The 20,116-nt window shown below is 34.8% G+C and overlaps 4 protein-coding genes across 4 annotated transcripts; 2 read left to right on the top strand and 2 right to left on the bottom strand.

The window, feature by feature from the left end:
- The first annotated feature begins 46 nt into the window (after window positions 1-46).
- LOC135682867 (dnaJ homolog subfamily C member 9) lies at window positions 47-2,484 on the top strand. Its single transcript, XM_065197945.2, has 2 exons — window positions 47-671; window positions 1,936-2,484. Exons 1-2 carry the CDS (start codon window positions 93-95, stop codon window positions 2,152-2,154), a joined length of 798 nt encoding a protein of 265 aa, XP_065054017.1. The 5' UTR covers window positions 47-92; the 3' UTR covers window positions 2,155-2,484.
- A 420-nt stretch (window positions 2,485-2,904) lies between these two features.
- On the bottom strand, window positions 2,905-12,821 carry LOC135682865 (UBX domain-containing protein 4). The gene is made up of 11 exons (XM_065197943.2): window positions 12,655-12,821; window positions 10,710-10,759; window positions 9,419-9,474; window positions 8,750-8,778; window positions 8,431-8,549; window positions 7,784-8,023; window positions 6,558-6,826; window positions 6,255-6,357; window positions 5,589-5,720; window positions 4,666-4,853; window positions 2,905-4,053 (listed from the first exon to the last, which is right to left on the bottom strand). The coding sequence occupies exons 1-11, from the start codon at window positions 12,737-12,739 to the stop codon at window positions 3,918-3,920; spliced, it is 1,407 nt and encodes a 468-aa protein (XP_065054015.2). The 5' UTR covers window positions 12,740-12,821; the 3' UTR covers window positions 2,905-3,917.
- A 68-nt stretch (window positions 12,822-12,889) lies between these two features.
- LOC135682869 (ORM1-like protein 1) lies at window positions 12,890-16,948 on the top strand. The gene is made up of 3 exons (XM_065197948.2): window positions 12,890-13,355; window positions 15,069-15,220; window positions 16,220-16,948. Exons 1-3 carry the CDS (start codon window positions 13,107-13,109, stop codon window positions 16,353-16,355), a joined length of 537 nt encoding a protein of 178 aa, XP_065054020.1. The 5' UTR covers window positions 12,890-13,106; the 3' UTR covers window positions 16,356-16,948.
- A 799-nt stretch (window positions 16,949-17,747) lies between these two features.
- On the bottom strand, window positions 17,748-18,622 carry LOC135682871 (putative peptidyl-tRNA hydrolase PTRHD1). Its single transcript, XM_065197949.2, has 2 exons — window positions 18,324-18,622; window positions 17,748-17,984 (listed from the first exon to the last, which is right to left on the bottom strand). Exons 1-2 carry the CDS (start codon window positions 18,576-18,578, stop codon window positions 17,814-17,816), a joined length of 426 nt encoding a protein of 141 aa, XP_065054021.1. The 5' UTR covers window positions 18,579-18,622; the 3' UTR covers window positions 17,748-17,813.
- Window positions 18,623-20,116: the final 1,494 nt, after the last annotated feature.

The raw sequence follows: 20,116 nt of genomic DNA on the forward strand, positions 1-20,116 counted from the left end.
GGAAATAGCGGGTCTCGTTTTGTTAAATGAATACGAGGCTGGAGATAACCGCGCGCCAATGATTTGCTCCGCGCCAAATTTTGTTAGTAAACATGGCGAAGTTGCTTGAGTGCATCAAAGAATTGTATGGGACGAGCAATCTTTACGAGGTACTTGGCGTAAAGTCAAATGCATCAGTAGCTAATTTGAAAAAAGCATACTACAAAATATCTTTGCAAGTCCATCCAGATAGAGTAACCGAGGAAGAGAAACAAACGGCCACCCGAAAATTCCAATCTTTAAGTCAGGTCTTCGCAATTCTTTCAAATTCAGATAAAAGGGCTTTGTACGACGAGTCTGGTGAGATCGATGAAGAGTTTGGACTAGTACAAGAAAACAGGAACTGGGACTCGTATTGGCGTATTTTGTTCAAAAAGATTACTATTGCAGATATTGAAGAATTTGAATCGAAGTATCGGTTTTCTGAAGAAGAAACTGCAGACCTTCTTACAGCATACGATGAATGCGAAGGAGATATGGACATGATATTAGAAAGGGTTCCTTGCTGCAATGAAGAAGATGATGTGCGATTCAAGGAAATTATAAATGAAAGGATAAAGGCAGGAGAAGTCAAAATGTATGATGCTTTCGATAATGATGATCACAAAAACCAAAAGAAGAGAAGAAAGAAAGTAGGTCAAGTCTAAAGTTCTACAAAGGATTTAAATTATCGGGGAAAATCACTAGTCGGCTAAGAGAAATCAGGGAGAAATTGATTTGGGAAGAAATTTAGTCATTTTTCCCCTTTTTCATTAAGTTGTGCCCTAATAGGCCACTTTGATATGTTATTTCACAGCAATTTGAGTATAGGCCAACACTGTTTTTGTTTGGCTTGCAACAGTTGAGGACAGGTCAATGGAGGTTTTGTAAAATTGAGTTTTTCAAACTTACCTTGTGCTCCTGTTAAAAGACCAGCATGTTCCAATTCTCTGTGAAATTTCAATTATCTTGGAATCTTGATGGCTTTTTGTTGAAATCCTATAAAGAGCCTGTTCAAGAGAGGAGTTGCTATTTGTTAACAACATGCTTGTAATGGTCTGAATCACATGAAAGATGTTTTGAGGAAAACACATTTGGCAAAAATTCAATTAAGTGTCCAAAATCAACTTTACTTACACACTTCCACTCAAACAACAGTCACAGTAGTCTGGATTGTCCTGTACTTGTCTTTGACAACAGGGCGATTTCAAAGCAAGTTTAAATATGCAAAAGTCTCCTCTGTGCACATTCTAGGTGTGCCAAGCAGGGCTGTAGAGCAACGGCTCTTTCCTTCTCACAACAAGGCCACTGAGAGGCTTATGGGACCTGGGGTAAAAGCCAAAAAGGAGGCCCAGTGCAAGCAAAGCCAGCAGAAAATGTTTGAAACTACACCCTTAAGTTCAACATTTTTATTATTCTTTAAGGCATACTTTTGTTACATTTGATTAAATCCATTATAAAAATGGAACTCATTACTTTATGTGCCCCCCCCCCTGATATCAACATCTTCAGGCAATTTGCCCCCTGCTAAAATTCTATACTTCTTTGGCACAGAGTGGAAGTTGTTGGCACACAGCCTGCTTTTTCTCCTTATACGCAGACCAGCTCTATTTCATTGCCCAATATTCTTCATATTTGTCTTTGTTTTATTGCTTCTCTTAAGGCTGGTTTAAAATTGATTTGTTAATATATTATTGGCTTCATATTTTAAGATTTATTTTGGTCACAGCTCTTGAAACAACATTTATATGGAAGGGCTGTGAGAAGAGAATATCATGTATTGTTTTCTGTCCAAGGCTTGGTTGTGGAGATGAAATAACATTGTGTTCTAGCTTCCACCCATTTTCCAGCAAGTTCTTTCCAATAACTATTTTAGCTGCATACGGTGCAGCATTATTAATGTATGTTTATCTTCAGGCAAAAAAAGAGGCAGAGGAAGCAGCTGAGGCAGCAAAAGAAGTTGGTCTTGGTAACAGCGAGGATGACCTAACAAAGATGATAATGCAAAGGCAGCAAGTCCGGGAGAATGAAGCAAACAATTTTTTCAAACATTTGGAAGCAAAGTATAGCAAGCCAAAGGCAAAAGCCTCTGGAGGGAAAGGGAAAAAGAAACAATCAAAAACTGCTAAAAAATGATTGGCATGTAGGAAGATCTACTTGAAATTTAAATTCACATGACATAACATACTAACTTCAAATACATGATGTTCCTTGTAATGTTCACTGTTCATTGATGTCATTGAGATTGTGTCAGTACCATAAAATGGTTTATTCTGGGCATGTGTAATATTTTGTTGTGAAGACCAAATTTCGTTTGTTAATGTATCATACAACAGGACGCATAAGTGACACTCTCAAGCCACAGCCTATATGTAAGCATTCAATTTTTTTTAATTTTCTGTTTCTGCGATTTTCCTTTGTAATTGAAAAGGTATTATTTCTATTATTTGAAATTTTGAAATGAAACTGTTGTCATCTGTGATTAATACATCTCCTATGTGTTCAATTTCGTGAAGATAACTTCTATAACAGGCACGCGGAACATGTAAAAACATGCCTGTCAATTTGTATTGTCTTTTCGATGCAAGGCTTCAAGTTTCAAAAATGAGGCACGTGACTAAGAATGCGTATGACACGCGAATGAAAACTTTTAGTTTCTGTGGTTTGAAACAAAATTTGATGTTTATAAAAAGGTCTGCGCATTTCAATAATCCAACATTTAAAAAACCATGCGTTACAATTAGGGTTTATATTAATGGTCTAGAGACTCACTGTAATCTTTCTCTGGCTGAATATATATTTGTAGTGCGCTTGCTCCGTTTTTAAATTTCTCACTTTTTACCGAGAATAACGTTTATACCGAGAATAACCTCAAAAGAAAAACCGTTGTTAACTGGAGTCATAAATAAGGAGTATTTATCTATGATACCCTCATAACTAGTTTGACAATAACGCAGCAATTATCAAATTCCGTCTGTCCGTTTCACTATGTTTTCACAATTTAGAACGTTTAGATGTTACTGAATAAATCAAATATTTTGTCGAGGAATGTAAACCTCTTCAGAAGAAACGTTTTGCTTAGTTTTGCTGCATGCCCCTGCTCACAGCCATGTAATTGTTACTTTCAGTTCTGTTCTTTCAATTTCTCAGCAGAACTTCACGTCTTCTTTTCTCGTAACAATTGGAAACTGCATATTCATCTATGTAATTCTATATATTCTCGAAATGCTTATTAAATATTATCTCAAAATGTAATTATTCAAATTGAATAATTATAAAATGGGTAACTTGTCTCTCAGAACAATTTTGAAGACCCAGAACCATTCAAAGAAATAGAATGACAATTTCAGTGATGGCAACCAAGTCAATCATGTAACGCCGAACCTTTTAATTGCTTTTGACTAAGATTTGTATTCGAGAAAACTCTTCAAAACTTGGCGGTTATGATGTAGAAATAAGGTTTTTTCAAGAGAACACATTCAGTCAATTTTGTGAGCAGGGGCATGCAGCAGCAAAGATTAGGAAAACGAAGAAAAATTCCCATCTTTGTCACCATGGATCCTTTTTAAATAAATTGGTTTAAGGGGCGGGGTTTGTTCGCAAGGGTGTTCTGACTATAAATAAACAAACATTAAATGGTAACAGTGTTGCTCACACACGAAAATTCAATAAGTTGAGTTGTTTTGAGTACGTCTACCATTTCATTTAACCAATTTGTTTTTCACAGTGTCGCTTGAGAGGGGCAAACTACTCTTGCAATAAATGTGCGAGATTTCAGGAGAACAAACAATGTTAACGCATGGTATGATTGAGAGTAAAGTATATTAAACTATTAATCTATGATAAATTTAGCTAGCTTTAGGCCCTGGTGGTAATAATTATATTGACGGGTAACTGCTTCACATTTGCTGAGTAGAATTTCCATTCCAAGTCTTTTTCTCATCATCATCATCAGAATCGTCCTGCTTAAACTGGTAGACATTCCCTTCTTTCTTGTACCCCGTGGCACTGTCCCTGGTCTTTTTGTCGTCGGACCTATAAGAGAAATGTGACTGGTAACATAAAATGTTACAGGCTCTGCTCTAAAGTCCTACCTCAGTAAGTGTCACTGGCTATCGACATAGCAAACACTGGTCCGCGATAAGAGAACTGCAGAGTAAATAAGCAGGTTAGGCCGGAAATTCCTTATTTCGAAAAGGCTCGCTAAGCGACTGGGGTAGGTAGAGCCGGGAGGTTGTGGGGTAGAAAAAAACGTTTTGTCGTTGATCTATAAAACATCATGCGAGCTGAGGAAATCTATGAGAAGTTGGTACAATTGTGAATATAAAATTTCCGCAAAGTTTGGCTTTGTTATCCAAATTCCTTTTAGAGTAAAAGAAACCTCTGATGGGATATAGACAATATAAAATCTTAAAAAAGTGGTAGTAAATAAATTTTGCTTTGCAAAATAAAATTGATTCGCCTAAAATTAACACGGCAAATAATGCTATTTGAACAGACATTTCATTCATGCATTTCATTATCATACCCTCGGATAAAAATCTGAATATATCAACATTGGACATCAAAACTGAAGACTGTAATAACATTTTCATACTAAGCAGCCTTGCTTACTGGAATTCATAACAAAAATGAACATAAACCTACCTGCTTTTCTGAGAAACACCTTCATCTTTTTGGGCAACGTTTGACGTCGAGTTTGTTGTATTACTCACTTGCGCTTGACCGAAAATCAGAGCTTTTATGTAAAGTAAAATTGCGACTAGAGGCGAAAGTATAAATTTGATGAAATCCAACAACGAATTTTGACCTGCAGTTCCTTCATTTGAACATTGCTGCAAAATATAGAATTGATATGAGAATGTAACATTCAAGTTTTGTTGCATGTTAACTCTAAATGCTATTGTTGTCTAGTCATCTACTGAAAAAGCACTGAAAAGAGGAAAAGAATCATACTAAAGGATTTTACCCCCCGACACTCTTTAGAATATGAGCGTCGAATAATGTCCAAAGGTGAGCAGAATATTTATATCTAGACACGGATCAAAAGCAACGTGAGAGGAAGAATGGTGCATTTGAAAACAAGACAACGAATGAAACGCAACATTCTTCCTCTCATGTTACTTTCGATCTGAACCTGGATATAATTTGCTAACCTTTGACATTATTCGAAGTTTATACTCTAGTATGCTAGCCTTTGACGAGTGTTGGACGACAAGTACGATCTGCTTCTGCTTTTCCGTCCTATTTTCTAATTAATAATCTGATGACCCTTTCATAAGTAAACCTGGTGGTACACATTAATCTTAGATTCAGTGATTCTGTGAGCATGAATCACTTTGCTTTCAAAAACAACAACTGGTGTAGCAGTTGGTGAAAATGCTTCTTCGTATACAAAGTTGAGAGGATTCCAAATGCCTCTAAATGCAAAATAATTCCCAGTTATGAAAAGTAAACTCTGATCACTTCAAATGTTGTCACGATGCTAAAAAATATGTACGGTTACCCTCTAAAATACAATGCAGCAACTAAAACTTCTACCATGAAAAAGAAATTCCAAGAATTCATACCGAAATAACAATTAGAGCTGCGCTTGGAACGAGATTTAATTCGAGTAGCGTGCAGTCCAATTCGTTTGTGCTGAATTGTCGTCTGGGATACACCGTTGCCAAGGTGATATTTGAAGTGCCAATCATATCGTCCTGAAAAAAAATTGAGATAACGGTTATCTCAGTTCGCCTCAAATATTTTGTGATCTACCGCAAGATCCAAAATTTAAACTTGATTTCATTCGAATTTCTGACCCTAAATTATAAGCATCATGAAAACAAGTATCATTTTGGCCAAAATAGAACTACTCGGGGGTTCTTTTTCACCCAAAATCATTGCACCTTTCTAACAGGTCACTCTCAAATCGTATCTTAATGAGTCTCTTTGTGGATCTTTCAAAAAATCAAATGATTTGCTTAACTTAATGGAACAAAGGCCGATTCAGAGATCCTTATCAAAGAACAAGAAAAATGTATGGCCTACAACACACTCTTAAGTACTGGCGGAGCTAATAGATGCAATCGCATTCAAAAAAACAGTATAACATGCCTAGTAAATGCCAAAGGTTTGCTCAAAAGAATTCGTTTATTACTTGCTGTCTATAGTGCTATCTATGAATAAAGCCATCTATGAATAAAGACAAGATATCTACGAATAAAGCAAGAATTAAATAGTGCAAATCTCACTTGCGAAATCGATGTGACAACATCTACCAGTCTCGTATCTGATGGGAACTCTCTGGTTAAGGCCGATCCGTTCGACAAACGAAATTGAATTCTTGTTGTTTTCCTACAAATATACAACCCAAGTCACAAATAGAGTATATATATTCTTTCATCATACAAACAAAAACTGTTTAGTTCTTCAAACTATAGGAGCAAAAAGGTTTCACCTTAACAGCAGATTAGCAATCCTAATGTCCAGATTTCTTTGTATATATCAAAATAAAGGGCTACCCTTGAAATAAAGAGGATGATCATAATGCAGACCTTTGTTCCTTGGGCTTGGGAGCTTTCTGGGCTTCAATCGTTCTCCTCCTTACGTCTCTTTTCATTCTTTCTTCTTCTTTTTCCTTCTGGTATCTGGCCTTTTTCTCTGCCTTGTCTTGTTCCAATTTCAGCCTGACTGCGTCCCGAGCTGCCTTTGCGTCGGCCTTAGCTTTGGCTTGCTCATCAATCCACTTCTTTGATTCTATATCTTCTCGATTTTTCTTCGCGAGTCCTAATTGGTGACCCTCATTCCTTCTCCTCTTCTCCTCCTAGGAAAAAAGTATCGGTATTTTCCTAAATATGCTCAAAATAGGTTATGTAGGCAATAAATCGTTACATACCATCAAAAACAGAAAATTGTTACAGACCATCAAAAACAGAAGAATGACATTTTTGGGATATGTTATGCGGAGAAAAGGCATCGACAACCTATTGCTACCCGGAAAAATAAAAGGTAAAAAAGAAAGAGGCAGATGTCGTATTTGAGCAACATCAAAGAATGGACTAACAGTACAAATGGAAATGATCTCATTCAAGCATGTCAAGATAGAGAAGTTTGGAGGAACATGATCTTCAACGCCTTAGCACATGACACATAAAGAAGAAGAAGGCGATAAATCGCTTACACAAACAAAGTTTTTCCAAAAACTGAATGAACTGAACAGAAATTAATGTTTGCAAAAAAGGTGCCCTAAGCAGTTAATGGAAATTGGACCGGGAAAATGACATTGGAATCTTTAAGGCAAAATTCCATGAAGATTCGATAATTGTAGAAGGAGAACATTCTTAGGTTCTCCTTGAAAATTCTATGAAATGAGATTTCCGGGAATTTTTACGAAAGCAAAGCTTCTTCCAGGTTTGCTGTACATGGTAGAAAAACTGGACAGTAGCGTAACATGGAAATTAACAAACAATAAGGATGGTTCGAATCGTGGCACCAATAACGTGATTCACCAAAATGCAGCCAGATGACAAGCAATCAATGAGCATAAAAAGCCTGCATATAAAGGCAAATTCACGAAAAATGAAGTAAGGAAAACATAACTAGCCAACAAGAAACTAGGCACAACTATTCACTATTAGAAATTATCAAGAAACCATCAGACCTGTTCAACACTTTGACTAATTTTATATGCTATGGATGTCTCCTTTTTTTAATTCTAATACTTAAACCTGACAAGAACTTAACTTGCGAAGAGAGTTTTCTCGCGAAAAGTTACTCTTACTTTTAGCTCATCTTGTTTCTCTTTGTCTCTTTTCTCAGCTATCAGACTTTCAGCTCGTGCCACTCTGTCTTGTAAACTTGCCTCACTTTGATCATTTTGAGACGCAATTTCCTTCATATCTTTTGGTTCAGAGGCAGCATCCTTCTCAGCTTCAGTTTTTGTTGCTGTTGGTGCACTTTCTGTTTCACTACCAGTGCAATCGACATTTTCTGGGTTAATGTAGTTGTGATCTTCGGTTTCCTTAACAATAAAGTTGTTGATAGATGTCAATGTAATTGATAAGATACTGACTATGAGATCAACGTTTCCATGCAATAATTTTTATGATCAATCACATTATGTCCCATGAACGTCAGTAATATGGCACTATAACGTCATTAATTTGGCACAATATTAGTAAAGCAAATCATCCCTTTTTCGTGAAGTAAACAAATAGGAAAGGGCACTAGGCCACTGCTAGCAAAAATTGTTGGCAGAGTTGTATTATATGTTGTATTTACTGCATATAGCTAGAAAACTATTAACAAAAAAAGAAATTTGGCAGGAATCATGACAAGGTGTCTTTAAGATCATAAATAATTAAAATATCTATACCGAAAGAAATATACGCTCATATAATAATAATAAAGCAAATTTAACTTTGTTACCTGAAACAAAGGTGTTATTTTTTCCAGAAAAGTGGGAACGTCCAAATATCCTGGAATTATTTCCTTTGGAACACCATGGTCGTTTATTAGATACGTTGATGGGATGCACAGCAGAGGGTCTGGTCAGTGAGGTCAAGGTAATTGATAATATAAAACGGAAACCTGAAATACTGCAAAAGTGCAGATGCTATTATTCCTGATTCTATGCAATAGCAAGATTTCAAGCTAGATATGCTAGAGCAAAGCAAATGCAAATATAACTGGACAACCTTCATTCTTGTTACAATTTTTACAGCAGGCTACATATAGAAAAGGATACAGCATTGTGCAAATTGTTCACATTGCAAACTGAAAAACAAGCATAAAGTTAAATTATTTACCGTGATATAAAATTTATAGATGAGATTTTTAAAAAATATTATGTAAGTTGACCAAATTTTTCTTGAAATAACAATTCAATTTCTTTTGTGCAATACTGTGAAAAATGGGAAAAAATGAAAAATTCTGGTTAAAGGTGAAACAAGAAAATGACACTAGAATGTAATGAGCTTTATAACTGAGGTGAAGTGTGCTGGATTAGTGCCAATATCTTTCCTCAATTCATCAGAGATGGGAGAACGAAACATTTCAAATCTCAAAAAGCTTGGGGTATTGAAGATCCAATTTTGAGACAAGTAAGACCCTTGCATCAAAGCTAGCTGCAAAGTAGCTTAATGAGGAATTCCAAGCAAATGACACAAGTGTAAGCTAACCAAAAGTTTATAATGAGGTCAAGGATACATTTTCAAATGACAAGTCAGTACAAATAGCTTTATAAATGACAAAAACTGCTAAAGGAATCAAAAGTATGGAATGTAATGACTTTATGTATTATGCGTGTGATTATGGGTATTGGTTGTGAACAACTAGCCAGTACTACAAAAGTTTTTTTGCATGATCACAGTTATCAACAAAAACCAAAAACAACATGAATAATGAGAATGAATACCTCCCAGCTTTGATCCTGATAGCAACACACTTGGCAGGAGAACAACATGATGAAACCTATCCAAAACCAAACATGACTTGTAATTTTGATAGTAATAAATGAGCCTGTAAGTTTTTGTAAAACATTTAATATGTAAAAACACTATTAGGCCTGAGTTAAAGGATGTTGCATTGGTTTTCACTTCGGATGGCCCTACCAATTCAAAGCAATAGCACTCTCTGTTTTTGGAAGTATTTTACATGACTTTGGGTTGACATTCCCTTTGTTTTGCTTCCCTGTTAAAGGATGCCAGATTGCTTTCCCCTGGGCAGACAAGAAACATACTTTTGGTGATTTGGTGAAGAACCTTCTTTGTGATCACAACATTGGCTCCAAAATAACAACTAGGGATGGTAAAATACAAATGTCCAAAATTCTCTTAGCTAAAATTCATATTAATCAAATTGAGAGAAACATTACAGAAAAGATTTTTGTTTGGACAGGCAATGAAAGGAAACTACTAGAGTGCATACATTTTTGATGATGATGAGAGGTAAGGGAGGTAGCTTGCCTTGGAGCTAGGCGTGGGAATGAAAGTAACTTGGGATTGAGGATAGAATGTAGCAAAGCAACTTTCACATATTATACTTTTCTTCTTGATCATCAAATAATTTCAAAATCAGCAAAAAAAATAAAACAAAAAGCTGGATTATGTAAGTTTATATTTTAACTCCAGACACTGTCAATTAAAAGCATGATAAGATTATAAAATAATGTGCAATCATACTTGGATGCACCCCATACAAAACAAATATATTTTTAGGACAGCAGATAACTATAGTTGGGTAAATACAATGAGAGATCTACCAATACTGTCACATCTAAACACTTTGGCTGAATAATCTTACAATGGTTTAATGTAACATGCTCATATTCACTTCTGGATCTATTCATCTAGAAGCTTTGTGCAATAACCTCATAAGTAGCAGATTCACCACTATTACAATGAAACTTTTACATTTCCAACAGATTCAACCCCACTCTCCCAGCTCCTCTCATTCTCTGAGCTGGTTATAGTCATAATTCTGTTCTCCTAGAAATTTATGAGGCAATACTTCTTCATATTCTACTCATTATCAGTCATCAATTCTGCAAATAAAATGTATACCAATGGTTCCTCGAAGCATAAAAACCTAAAGCCCATACATTTGTTTTAGCCTACCAGAAGTCTATTCAAGGAGTAATTTGGAAAATGTTTTATCAAATGTATCCAGCCAAAAATCTGAAAATATTGCACAAAACGAAGCTCTACCTTTTCATCATTCCATGTTGTTTCCATTTTCTTTGAATCATCATCATCACCTGATTTGGGAAAAATACTTTAAAAAAGTCAGCCAGTCAAACTGATCAAATGCTTAAAAGTATAAGTAAACAAACATATACCGGCAGACCATTTTGTAAGAAAAAGTCCAATCCATTGGGCTATCACTTGTGTGTTTTCTCTTGTATAAGCAATTGCTCCAGGGAAAGATAACAAATGTTAATAATAAATATCAACAGCACTAAAAGGGCTTGTAATGTTTATAAAAACCAAAATAATCTATATTTATAGGGTAACTTGGGACAAGGTAATATCAAATAAAAATGAATTGTTACAATGATTATTAATGCAATATAAATGTGGTTTTGAATTTATAAATTCTATGTTCATCAGAAAGGTCATATAGACATCATTGCCAAATTATGGTTTAAGTGTTGTACCAAACCTTTTTTAAATACGCTTTGACTGCCTAGGTGATGCTACCAGGGCAAATGTAGTTCAAATACTAAGCACCAATAGTATTTCTAAACATTCACCGTGGATTTGATATATAATTGCATTTTTCCATTGAGATTTGGTTAATTCAGCTTAATTGTGTTTTCTATGTTTTGATATACTGGCTATGTCACTTGCTTTGATCACAAAGATGGCTGGAAACATGTTTTTTCATGAAATATTTATACCTCACAATTTACTGTTTTGTGATTCAGACCCTTGCATGGTTGGGGTTGCGTGAGTGCTGACATACAAATGATCGCTCACATCAAACAAAAAGGCCTGTACTGGGCAATTCATGTGTCAGCATTTTTCAGCCCAAAACAAAAAGCCTTATAAAAGGTCTTCTTCATCACTTTCTTATAATCTGATTCTAATAGAATATTCTTCTTCTGGCAAGAATTAAAGGGAAAAGACATTCCCTGTGGGGCAGACCATGACATGAACAAAACTCTGTTGGTACTTGTTTTTTCAAGTTCCTAACTTTACATCTAAATGCTAGAACAAGACTCCTAGAATTGAAGTTATTATACAAGACTGTGGATGGGAAAATAACAAGCTTAATACATTTTGTCTGCCCTGCATGCATTTTGTCATAAAAATATGGTGTGGAACAAATGAGAAGAGATTGGCATTCTGGAAATATCAGAGCCAAGTACTCTTATGACTCAACATCAATGTTACTTTTTGATCCATCTCTAACCTTTAGCAAATAAAACTCATTCAAGCACTAAAACTTGTTGCTTACATATCAATTTTTCATTATTTGTGACAAAAATGTGTTATGCAAGCAAAAGTGTTCCACTGACAAAACATTTTAACTGCTAAAATTTTATACAACAAAATCATTGTCTCATTTTCTTTCTAACAAAGCTTTTATTGACTCCAAGTCACAAAGTATTGGTTCTGAGATTTGAAATTTTTTGAATGTGAAATTTAGTTGCATCTATGCATGTGTATGTCATTGTACCTCCTCTAAAAATATCCGTTTATGCTGGTTTAGGCTTGAGGATAACAAGCATTAGACTCAAGTCAATGTTCATAGTTTATACTTCTGGACACCTCAAAAAGTGGGCCATCTTTCAAGTTTAGGAATTGGGATCTCCAATTCTATTAAAGCTAAACCTTATCTGAGTAGAACAATATGGATTCAAATCTAATATTTGGTCAGTAATTGTACACGTAAACAGATAGGCTGGGCCCCAGCCGCTGGGGCACACACAAGGCGCACACAGTGATGCGCTGTACACTACAGTACGAGGATATGTACAAAATCCCGAGCATAAATTATTTTCAGAAAAACAATTTAAGTGTTTTTGGAAGGAAGATTCCATCTTTTACAACTGTATATTGTAGAATCAGTCAGCAAAAAGTTAGGTATGCTATTGTAGACAAAATTACCTTTCGTAATCCCAAGGCAAATTTTGATACAAAAACTCACCCTCAACATAAACAAGGAAGATCTTTTTCTCCTTCAGGGCTTTCTGAACAGCTTCTTCGACGAGACCATTGAACCAGATCATCATTCTGACTGTTTTCAGCAAACATTCATCAAAATTTACAGACTACGTTACACCACCACCAAAACTTTCATTATAATCAGGCCTCTTCTTGAAAACAGCCTCCTGTTGAATGTTTGGTGAAAGAAAAAGTATAAGCATGCGCAGTAACTTTAGTGTACCAGTGGACCCGAAAATAGTGTGAAGGTCAGGTGAAGTGGAAGTTCAAAACACGGTGGCCATGTAGTCTCGTTCCGTCTTTACCTGGGATCGCTAAACCTACATTCATTTTGGAGTATATTGCTACTGCTTAAAAAGAACAGATACCTAGAAAATTTTTTTTTTCTAGATTTGTGAATGCAGACAGGTAGACGAAAAGATTGAAGCCTTTCTAATGTCACCATATTTGCCTAGGCCTAGTAAGACTTGTAATATTTTGCTTGGCAACGTCGATGAGATGGAAACCACCAAAGAGCAACATAATATTCATAGTCTGTACAATCAAAATGAAACCTGGTTGAGTGAAAAAGGAGCTTGGCTGACGTACTTCATTCTCGTAGTTTTCTTGCATTTGGTGCTGCTGAGTGTCCCATTCTTTGATACAGCAACGGCTTGGACAATGACAAACGTCATACATAATTTGGTAATTGAAAAAACTAATATTTCTACTCTGTCCATATTTAGGCCTAACTAGGGTTTTATAATGCAATTTTTCAGTCTTACTGCCAGGTAGGAAAACATATGATTTTGGCTACATGTTGCTGCCAGCAACAGTACACTATTAGCTACAACATGTGAGCAACATGTGATGCTCATATATTCATGCCAATAGTATAATATACATGACCCAGTTTGCATTCCTTGATTTTGGCGAAGGTGATTCCATTATACGGTAAATTCTGGCAAGTTTGCGGTGTGTGTTCCAAGAAAAGTCTGACTGGAGCAGGAGGGAGGGGATAGGAGCTAAAACCCCAGGAAAAATTCTAAATATCACCCTTTTAGATTGGCATAGATTGCTTCTTTGTACAGGCTACTGGTAACCCACTGTAGTTATTTTATACACTTATTGATGATTTGAAAAAACTGGTGTAAGAAGAGCTTTTATAAAAATATTGCTCGACTGCAAATGAAATCTGATATGTTGGCAATACAAGGAATGCGAATGGAATGCATATGGTGGCAAATGGAGTGGCTAGATGCATAAAAAGACAGCAGGAACATTCATAAAACTGGCACATAAATAATAGGTTGTAAAACAGGTATAATTTTGGCATGGCTGGCATCAACAGCACACTTTCAGCTGGGAGGGAAGGCATTTGAGCTATTTTTTATCTTTTTTTCATTTTTGATATGGAGAAGCTATGCTTGTCAAGTAGTGTCATGGTCCTTGCTCGGATATTACTAGACCTTGTTGAATCCTATGCCTGGACAGGGCTCAAAAATGATTTTTTGAGTAGGTATGATGTCCTACACAGGCCGAAAATATATGTACATGTGGACAAATATATTTAGGAAATTTTCAATCTCAAAATCAATACCTTAAAAGCAATTTTTAAAAAGCAATATAATTTTTAATGAGTCAATCCCTCTTGTCAACAATTTCCTTGATTAAAATTGTTCCTCCGTGAAATATTTTTGCCCTATAAATATATTCTATTGCCATTATTTCAATTAAATTCTTTTTGTCATTCAGTACAGACATTTCTGTAAAATTAATATTGCAAGTTTGCATGAAGTTTTGTGCTTGAATGAATTTTATTTGCTAAGCTGGGAAACTAATGTTGGAGTCAAGTCATGGGGCTCTGGTTTTTCCAGGATGCCACATTGATATGTTTATGAAAGATTGACAGTTCTTGTGGTCTGGTAAGAAATATATAAGGTCAACCAAATTTTTAAAATTGAGTATTTTCCAATGACTCTACGCTAGTTGCTTGAGGAGATTTTATTTACTTTTCATACTTGTTGCTAAAAAGTTATTTTAGAGAGTAGGTACTTCCTATTTTTTCTCTTTGATTAATTACAAATGAGAAAATTGGAAGCTCTTAGTTGAACTGTAAATCATTTATATAGTCATTTTTTGTCAATAAGTTGCCTATAAGGTTGAACCTGTAGTATCAATGTTTTTGATCTGATAGGATCAGCAAAGTTTTTACTGAAAATTATTTCTTTCTTTAGAAATTTCTTTCCTTTGGAATCTCAGCAAAATTTTGCTAAAAAATTTTTCTTTCTTTAGAAATTTCTTTCCTTTGGAATCTTAGCTTTGGACTCACTGGATTTTTAGATGTTTTCATTATCTTTCAATGTTGCTTTTAAACTTACATGATTTGTCTTTATATATAAATTCATCAAATTTCAGGGAAATTATTTCTTGCTCCACCATGTGAAAGGAGCCCCATTCCAAACATTTGATCAAGGCCAAGCTAGAACCCTTACCCACTGGGAGCAAATTGATCATGGAGAGATGTACACTACCACCAGAAAATTCTTGATGTTCGTCCCAGTTGTGCTGTAAGTACAAAAGTTTGTTTTTGGATTTGTTACATCTGGGCTTTCAGGGCTTTCACTTTCAAAAATGAAGGTGCCCTGCAAAAAACTCGCATGATTACAGTGGAGTGTAGGATTCAAATTTATTTCATAACACAGCACATTAAAGTTTTTTCTATTTAAGCACTAAACTTAACAAAACTTTAACAAATGCTACATTGTATATATAGTTATGTTTCCCTTGCAAGGCCAAGTTTCTAGATTCAATCATCACTCTCTGATTCCGACGAATTGGCTGTAGATGTAGATTTTTTAAGTTTGGATGGTCTTTGGATGATTTATTTTCATTCTCCTTTTTTATTTGAGGCATTTATCCGAGCTCTCTCATGACATCTTCCCATTTGTCTTTATTCCAAAAAAAGCAATTTCCACAAACCATAGAGAGGTTTGTGTATTTGTGCGACATAAAAACGTTTTAGTGAATTTAGAACTGTGACAAGGTTACAGCTCTGTTCAGCAAAGTTGAGAAAAAACAGACAAAATAGCTTTAGCAAATGAAAACCAAAAGCAGCCCCCGTTTGACCAACAAAAGCAAAGGCAATTAATAATGTGTTAGTCCATTGCAAATCATGCCATGTTCCCATTTCTTCATTTTGGTATGAACACAGAGCTGAATGAATCATTTTTAATTTTGTGTTGCCAGTGAAAAAAATCGAAAATGGAGTTAGTTTTGAACAAATTTGCTCACCTTCAGTTTTTAAGACAAGCTTGAACAAATCTTGTGCTTCCACTGTTCACTTTTTTGTAGCATTTGCCTTGTAACCACACATGGCTTAAAGCTTGCCCTTTCTTGGATTGTAAATTTGAATATAAATGATTTTTATATGAAAATATTATGTTGTGCCTTTTAGTACAAAAATTGATAATTGTCTGATGTTCCTCTCATTCAGTTTCAAATTTGAGTAAACAGCAGTTAATGTAGTCAATGCAGTATTATTGACTCTCTTGTATCTCTTTACAAAGGTTCATATTGGCAAGCTTCTACTCTGGTTACAGCCAATGGCACTTTATTCTAAATTTCAGCACGCTTGCACTTGCAGTAATACCAAAGTTGCCTCAACTGTACAAGGTCCGGCTATTTGGAATTAACAAGTACTGAACTGTTGTATTGTAAACAAAATCATAAACTGCAATTTATTGTGTATTCTATATTTAGATACATTATTTCCTAATACTGGAAGTAACTTTGAAACTGCAATTAGACACTCAACATTTTGGAACTAAGAGAAAAATTATCTCAATATTTTGGGACCTAGTTGTGGCTTGTGATATATTTGATATTATAGCCAACCAAAATCTACTTGCATTTTAAGTCTATTAATGCCAAACCCGAAATTTCTGATAAATTATTGCCACCAGCACTTTGAGTAAGTGATGCTGCTTTCCAATAACACATTTATAAAGCCAACATTCAACCTTTTAGTTGCCCAACTCAAGCATAAAAGCTTTTGGTACCACAAGATTTAAAAAATATGAACTATTATGTCGTGCAAAAAGGGGTTTTGTATTATCTCTCTGTTTTCTGGACTGTTTTAAATAAAGGTATTATGACATATCTTTTTAAATTATTTTAAACAATCGAAACTACTCATTCAGCTTTTAATTACTGTGACATTATCAACACCAGTTAAGTTTATCTTCTAAGATATGCATAAAATTTTATTAGATTCACTTTTAGAGTCTTGTTATTTACACCATGTTTATTTTTGGTGTTGCTTTCTCTTTATATCACCTAAAACTTACCACTATATATGAGCTTGGCGGTTTGAATATATCTATTTACACTTAAGAAATTATCAAAAAACAGCTTCTAAACTTTCAGTAGATGTGTTAAAAATAAATATACTGTTTTGGATCAAGTATTCAAAGAATTTGCAAACACTCAAACTCCCTTTAAAATCACTTTAAAATTTTCAAACCTGTACATTTTAATTTTTTTAAGAAAAATTGAGATTTTACCAAAAACTGGGAGATCACTGGAATTTGCTGAAACTGTACAAACAACATACCAGTAAAACACTATGCTGTGCAAACAGTGTATCACAAGATTAATCATGAGAAACAATTAATAATTTTAAGTCTTTTTTGACAATTCATAGGCATTTTAAAAAAATTGTTGTCATTAAGAAAGTTGGGAAAGGGGAAAACAGTGAGCAGATTTCAAATAACAGGAGAAATTAAGCAAAACTTGGAGTATCCTGACAAAACTGGGAGAGTTGACATGTCAGTGAATTTGTAACATGTGAATATTCAGCCACTGAATATTTTACAGGTAAAAGCAGGTTTCATCTGGTTCTATTACTTCATGCACTACTTCTAATTGATAGAACTATCATCAAAGTTGGTATTTAAAACCCTTTGTCATCCAAGCCCCAAGCAAGCCCTTTATAGTCTTGAGTGCAATTGCCACTTTCCTTGTCATGTAACCAATCATATACCCATGGATTTTGGATTAGACACTAAGAGCTATGGAAACCCATAAACAGGCATCTAAAAATTGATATTTTGATATTTGATAGCACGGTGGCACCATAAAATGTTAACATTACTATAGCAACTACTTAAATAATTTAAATTTCTTGAAGTGGATTTGAATCGCATCCTTTGGATAAGGTCTAGTTGCAATACATGTTGGAAAATTCTCAGGCTGTTCAACCCATAATTTGTGATCAACGTCATTATCTGTCAAAGTCCTTGATAATGTTGACAGTGATTCTTGGTCCTTCGCCTGTGGATAAGCCAAGAAATGGTTTTAGAAGAGTAACAATCCAATACTTTGGAATGAAAAAAGGTGTAAACTTATTAAAATCCATAAATTTAGAAACCAATTTTAGTTCGGTAATGCTCACGTGTTGGCTATATACGTCTAACAAAAAAAAGTAGCTGATACGGGTAAAGGTAGGAAATTGGGCGTCGGCGATTCGAAGAGCATATATTCCTTATAGGAAGAAAAATTTCTATAATTTTGGTCATTTCACTCCAGAGTCTTTAAAATGTTCAGGCCTGATTTTGTTGTGAATGTTTTCGAAGAATTGAAGAAAAAGCTAGAGACTAGTAGTAGACCAACCTCTAGAACAACTTTGTGCATTGACTGTAGATCTTTCAAATACTCTTTTGTCGACTCCTCGGAATAAAACACATGAATTGCAGCTATGCATGCGTGACATGCCTGTGCAATCACAGCCCCAGTTGGCCAGTTTAGAGTATCCATTAAGTCCCTTCTCACAACCACATACTGTACCAGTCTGGAAGCCATTTTGATTGCACGTAGGGTCCTCCGTGTATGCAGCATTGAAATCAATTGAAATAGAGTTGTACGCATGGCAAGAACTGTATGACAACAACTGTATGCGGTGTTTTCACTTTTAAGGAAATTTTCTTGACATAAGGAATTTTTTAACTTTTTAAGGAACTTTTTAAGGAATTTCAATTGTTAAAGAAATTTTAAGGAATTTTCAAAATTTTGAGAATTTTTTATACTCTTTTAAGATAAAGGAAAATTATACATTTCCAACTAAACACAACATTGAATCAAAAGTAAATTATATGGGTCAAGGATATGATAAAGGATATGAGTCATCAAATAGGTCTTTAAAATTTTTTTCGAGAATTTCGGAAAAATAACTTTTAGACAAAACTTTCGGACGAACCAACTTAGATTTCGGACGAATAAAGTTACATACGAATTTTGGTCCGAAATTTTTGGATTTTATGTATACAAATAACTCAATTTGATATTTTTGTAAAATGACCAAAGTTGTTTTGACTATATCTTTTACACAAAGGCAGGTTATCATAAATCTAAGGAATTTTCCGAAATCTGAGGAAATTTTCGTGCGAGTTTAAGAAAATTACACGAAGCAAAATGAGAACACTGACAGTATGCAGCACAATGTAGTGTCAGTAAAAGGACGAGCAAAATCCATGAAAGAAGAGCCTGAAACAAGAAGAATTCAGGGGACACGTGCGATAAAAGCTCTGTCCTACGCGCTGTTCTTTTAAACGCCCACTCTAATTTGGATCATTTGACTCAAATAAACTCTTTGTCGCAAATGTAACTCAGGGAATTTAATCAAAAAATATATTGGATTTTCTGTTTTACACGAATATACAATAGCATAAAAACCCAAGATTTAATAAATATTTTCAGGTTTTTTTTACATTTGTATGAGATTCAACAATTAATGCCAAAAAGAGAAGACTTTCTTTGGAAAATAGATCCTTTAACACCTCATTTCTCGATACTCGGTTGTATGATGTCAGACGGGGATCAGAGGCACCAAATTTACGAGCAAAATCAATGTCCAGTTTATGAGATGTCCATTGAACTTTAACATTCAGAAATATTTGTATGGCTAAAGCAGAAGGCAATTTCGAAATCCTTATCAGCAACGCCGGAGCCAGAGGAGGGGGGGGGGACTGCAGGGCTATAGCCCCCTTACTTTTTTGCTGAACAAGAATAATAATAATAATAGTGATAATAGGGTTATTTACAGAGGAAGCCTAAATCACTTGAGAGTGCTTTTCATCAAGGTCCTCTATCTAACGAACTGTATGATTCAAAATAGTAATGAACTGAATTATCAAAATAGTAAAATAAATAGCTTTTATAACAAAAAAGCTAAAAATATTTGTTTTTACTGTAACTTTAACTAATCACATCTGTTCATACTGTAAATATAAAAATATCGGTAACTTTGATATTCATGTAGTGGCATCAAGGATTATGGGTGAAAACTACTATAAAAGTTTGCCAATTTGTCTAGAGATGTACTTCCCACGATGTAGTCTAGCGAGTATACAGACTGGGTCACTTGGACTTGGTCACTGAGGCTGCAAGGAAGAGGATAAACGTCCAAT

The sequence above is a fragment of the Rhopilema esculentum genome, chromosome 16 (genome assembly GCF_057945365.1).
Source record: "Rhopilema esculentum isolate cy_ngs chromosome 16, ASM5794536v1, whole genome shotgun sequence".
NCBI classification, from domain to species: domain Eukaryota; kingdom Metazoa; phylum Cnidaria; class Scyphozoa; order Rhizostomeae; family Rhizostomatidae; genus Rhopilema; species Rhopilema esculentum.

Coding starts and splice junctions, on each gene's coding strand:
- LOC135682867 (XM_065197945.2), top strand. CDS start 93: ATGGCGAAGTTGCTTGAGTGCATCAAAGAATTGTATGGGACGAGCAAT. Junction 672..1,935: donor AAAAGAAGAGAAGAAAGAAA/GTAGGTCAAGTC, acceptor GTTTATCTTCAG/GCAAAAAAAGAGGCAGAGGA.
- LOC135682871 (XM_065197949.2), bottom strand. CDS start 18,578: ATGCGTACAACTCTATTTCAATTGATTTCAATGCTGCATACACGGAGG. Junction 17,985..18,323: donor TGCACAAAGTTGTTCTAGAG/GTTGGTCTACTA, acceptor GCTTATCCACAG/GCGAAGGACCAAGAATCACT.
- LOC135682865 (XM_065197943.2), bottom strand. CDS start 12,739: ATGATGATCTGGTTCAATGGTCTCGTCGAAGAAGCTGTTCAGAAAGCC. Junction 6,827..7,783: donor AGAAACAAGATGAGCTAAAA/GTAAGAGTAACT, acceptor CTTTTTTCCTAG/GAGGAGAAGAGGAGAAGGAA. Junction 5,721..6,254: donor TTGTCACATCGATTTCGCAA/GTGAGATTTGCA, acceptor ATTTTTTTTCAG/GACGATATGATTGGCACTTC.
- LOC135682869 (XM_065197948.2), top strand. CDS start 13,107: ATGTCACCATATTTGCCTAGGCCTAGTAAGACTTGTAATATTTTGCTT. Junction 13,356..15,068: donor CAAACGTCATACATAATTTG/GTAATTGAAAAA, acceptor ATCAAATTTCAG/GGAAATTATTTCTTGCTCCA. Junction 15,221..16,219: donor ATGTTCGTCCCAGTTGTGCT/GTAAGTACAAAA, acceptor CTCTTTACAAAG/GTTCATATTGGCAAGCTTCT.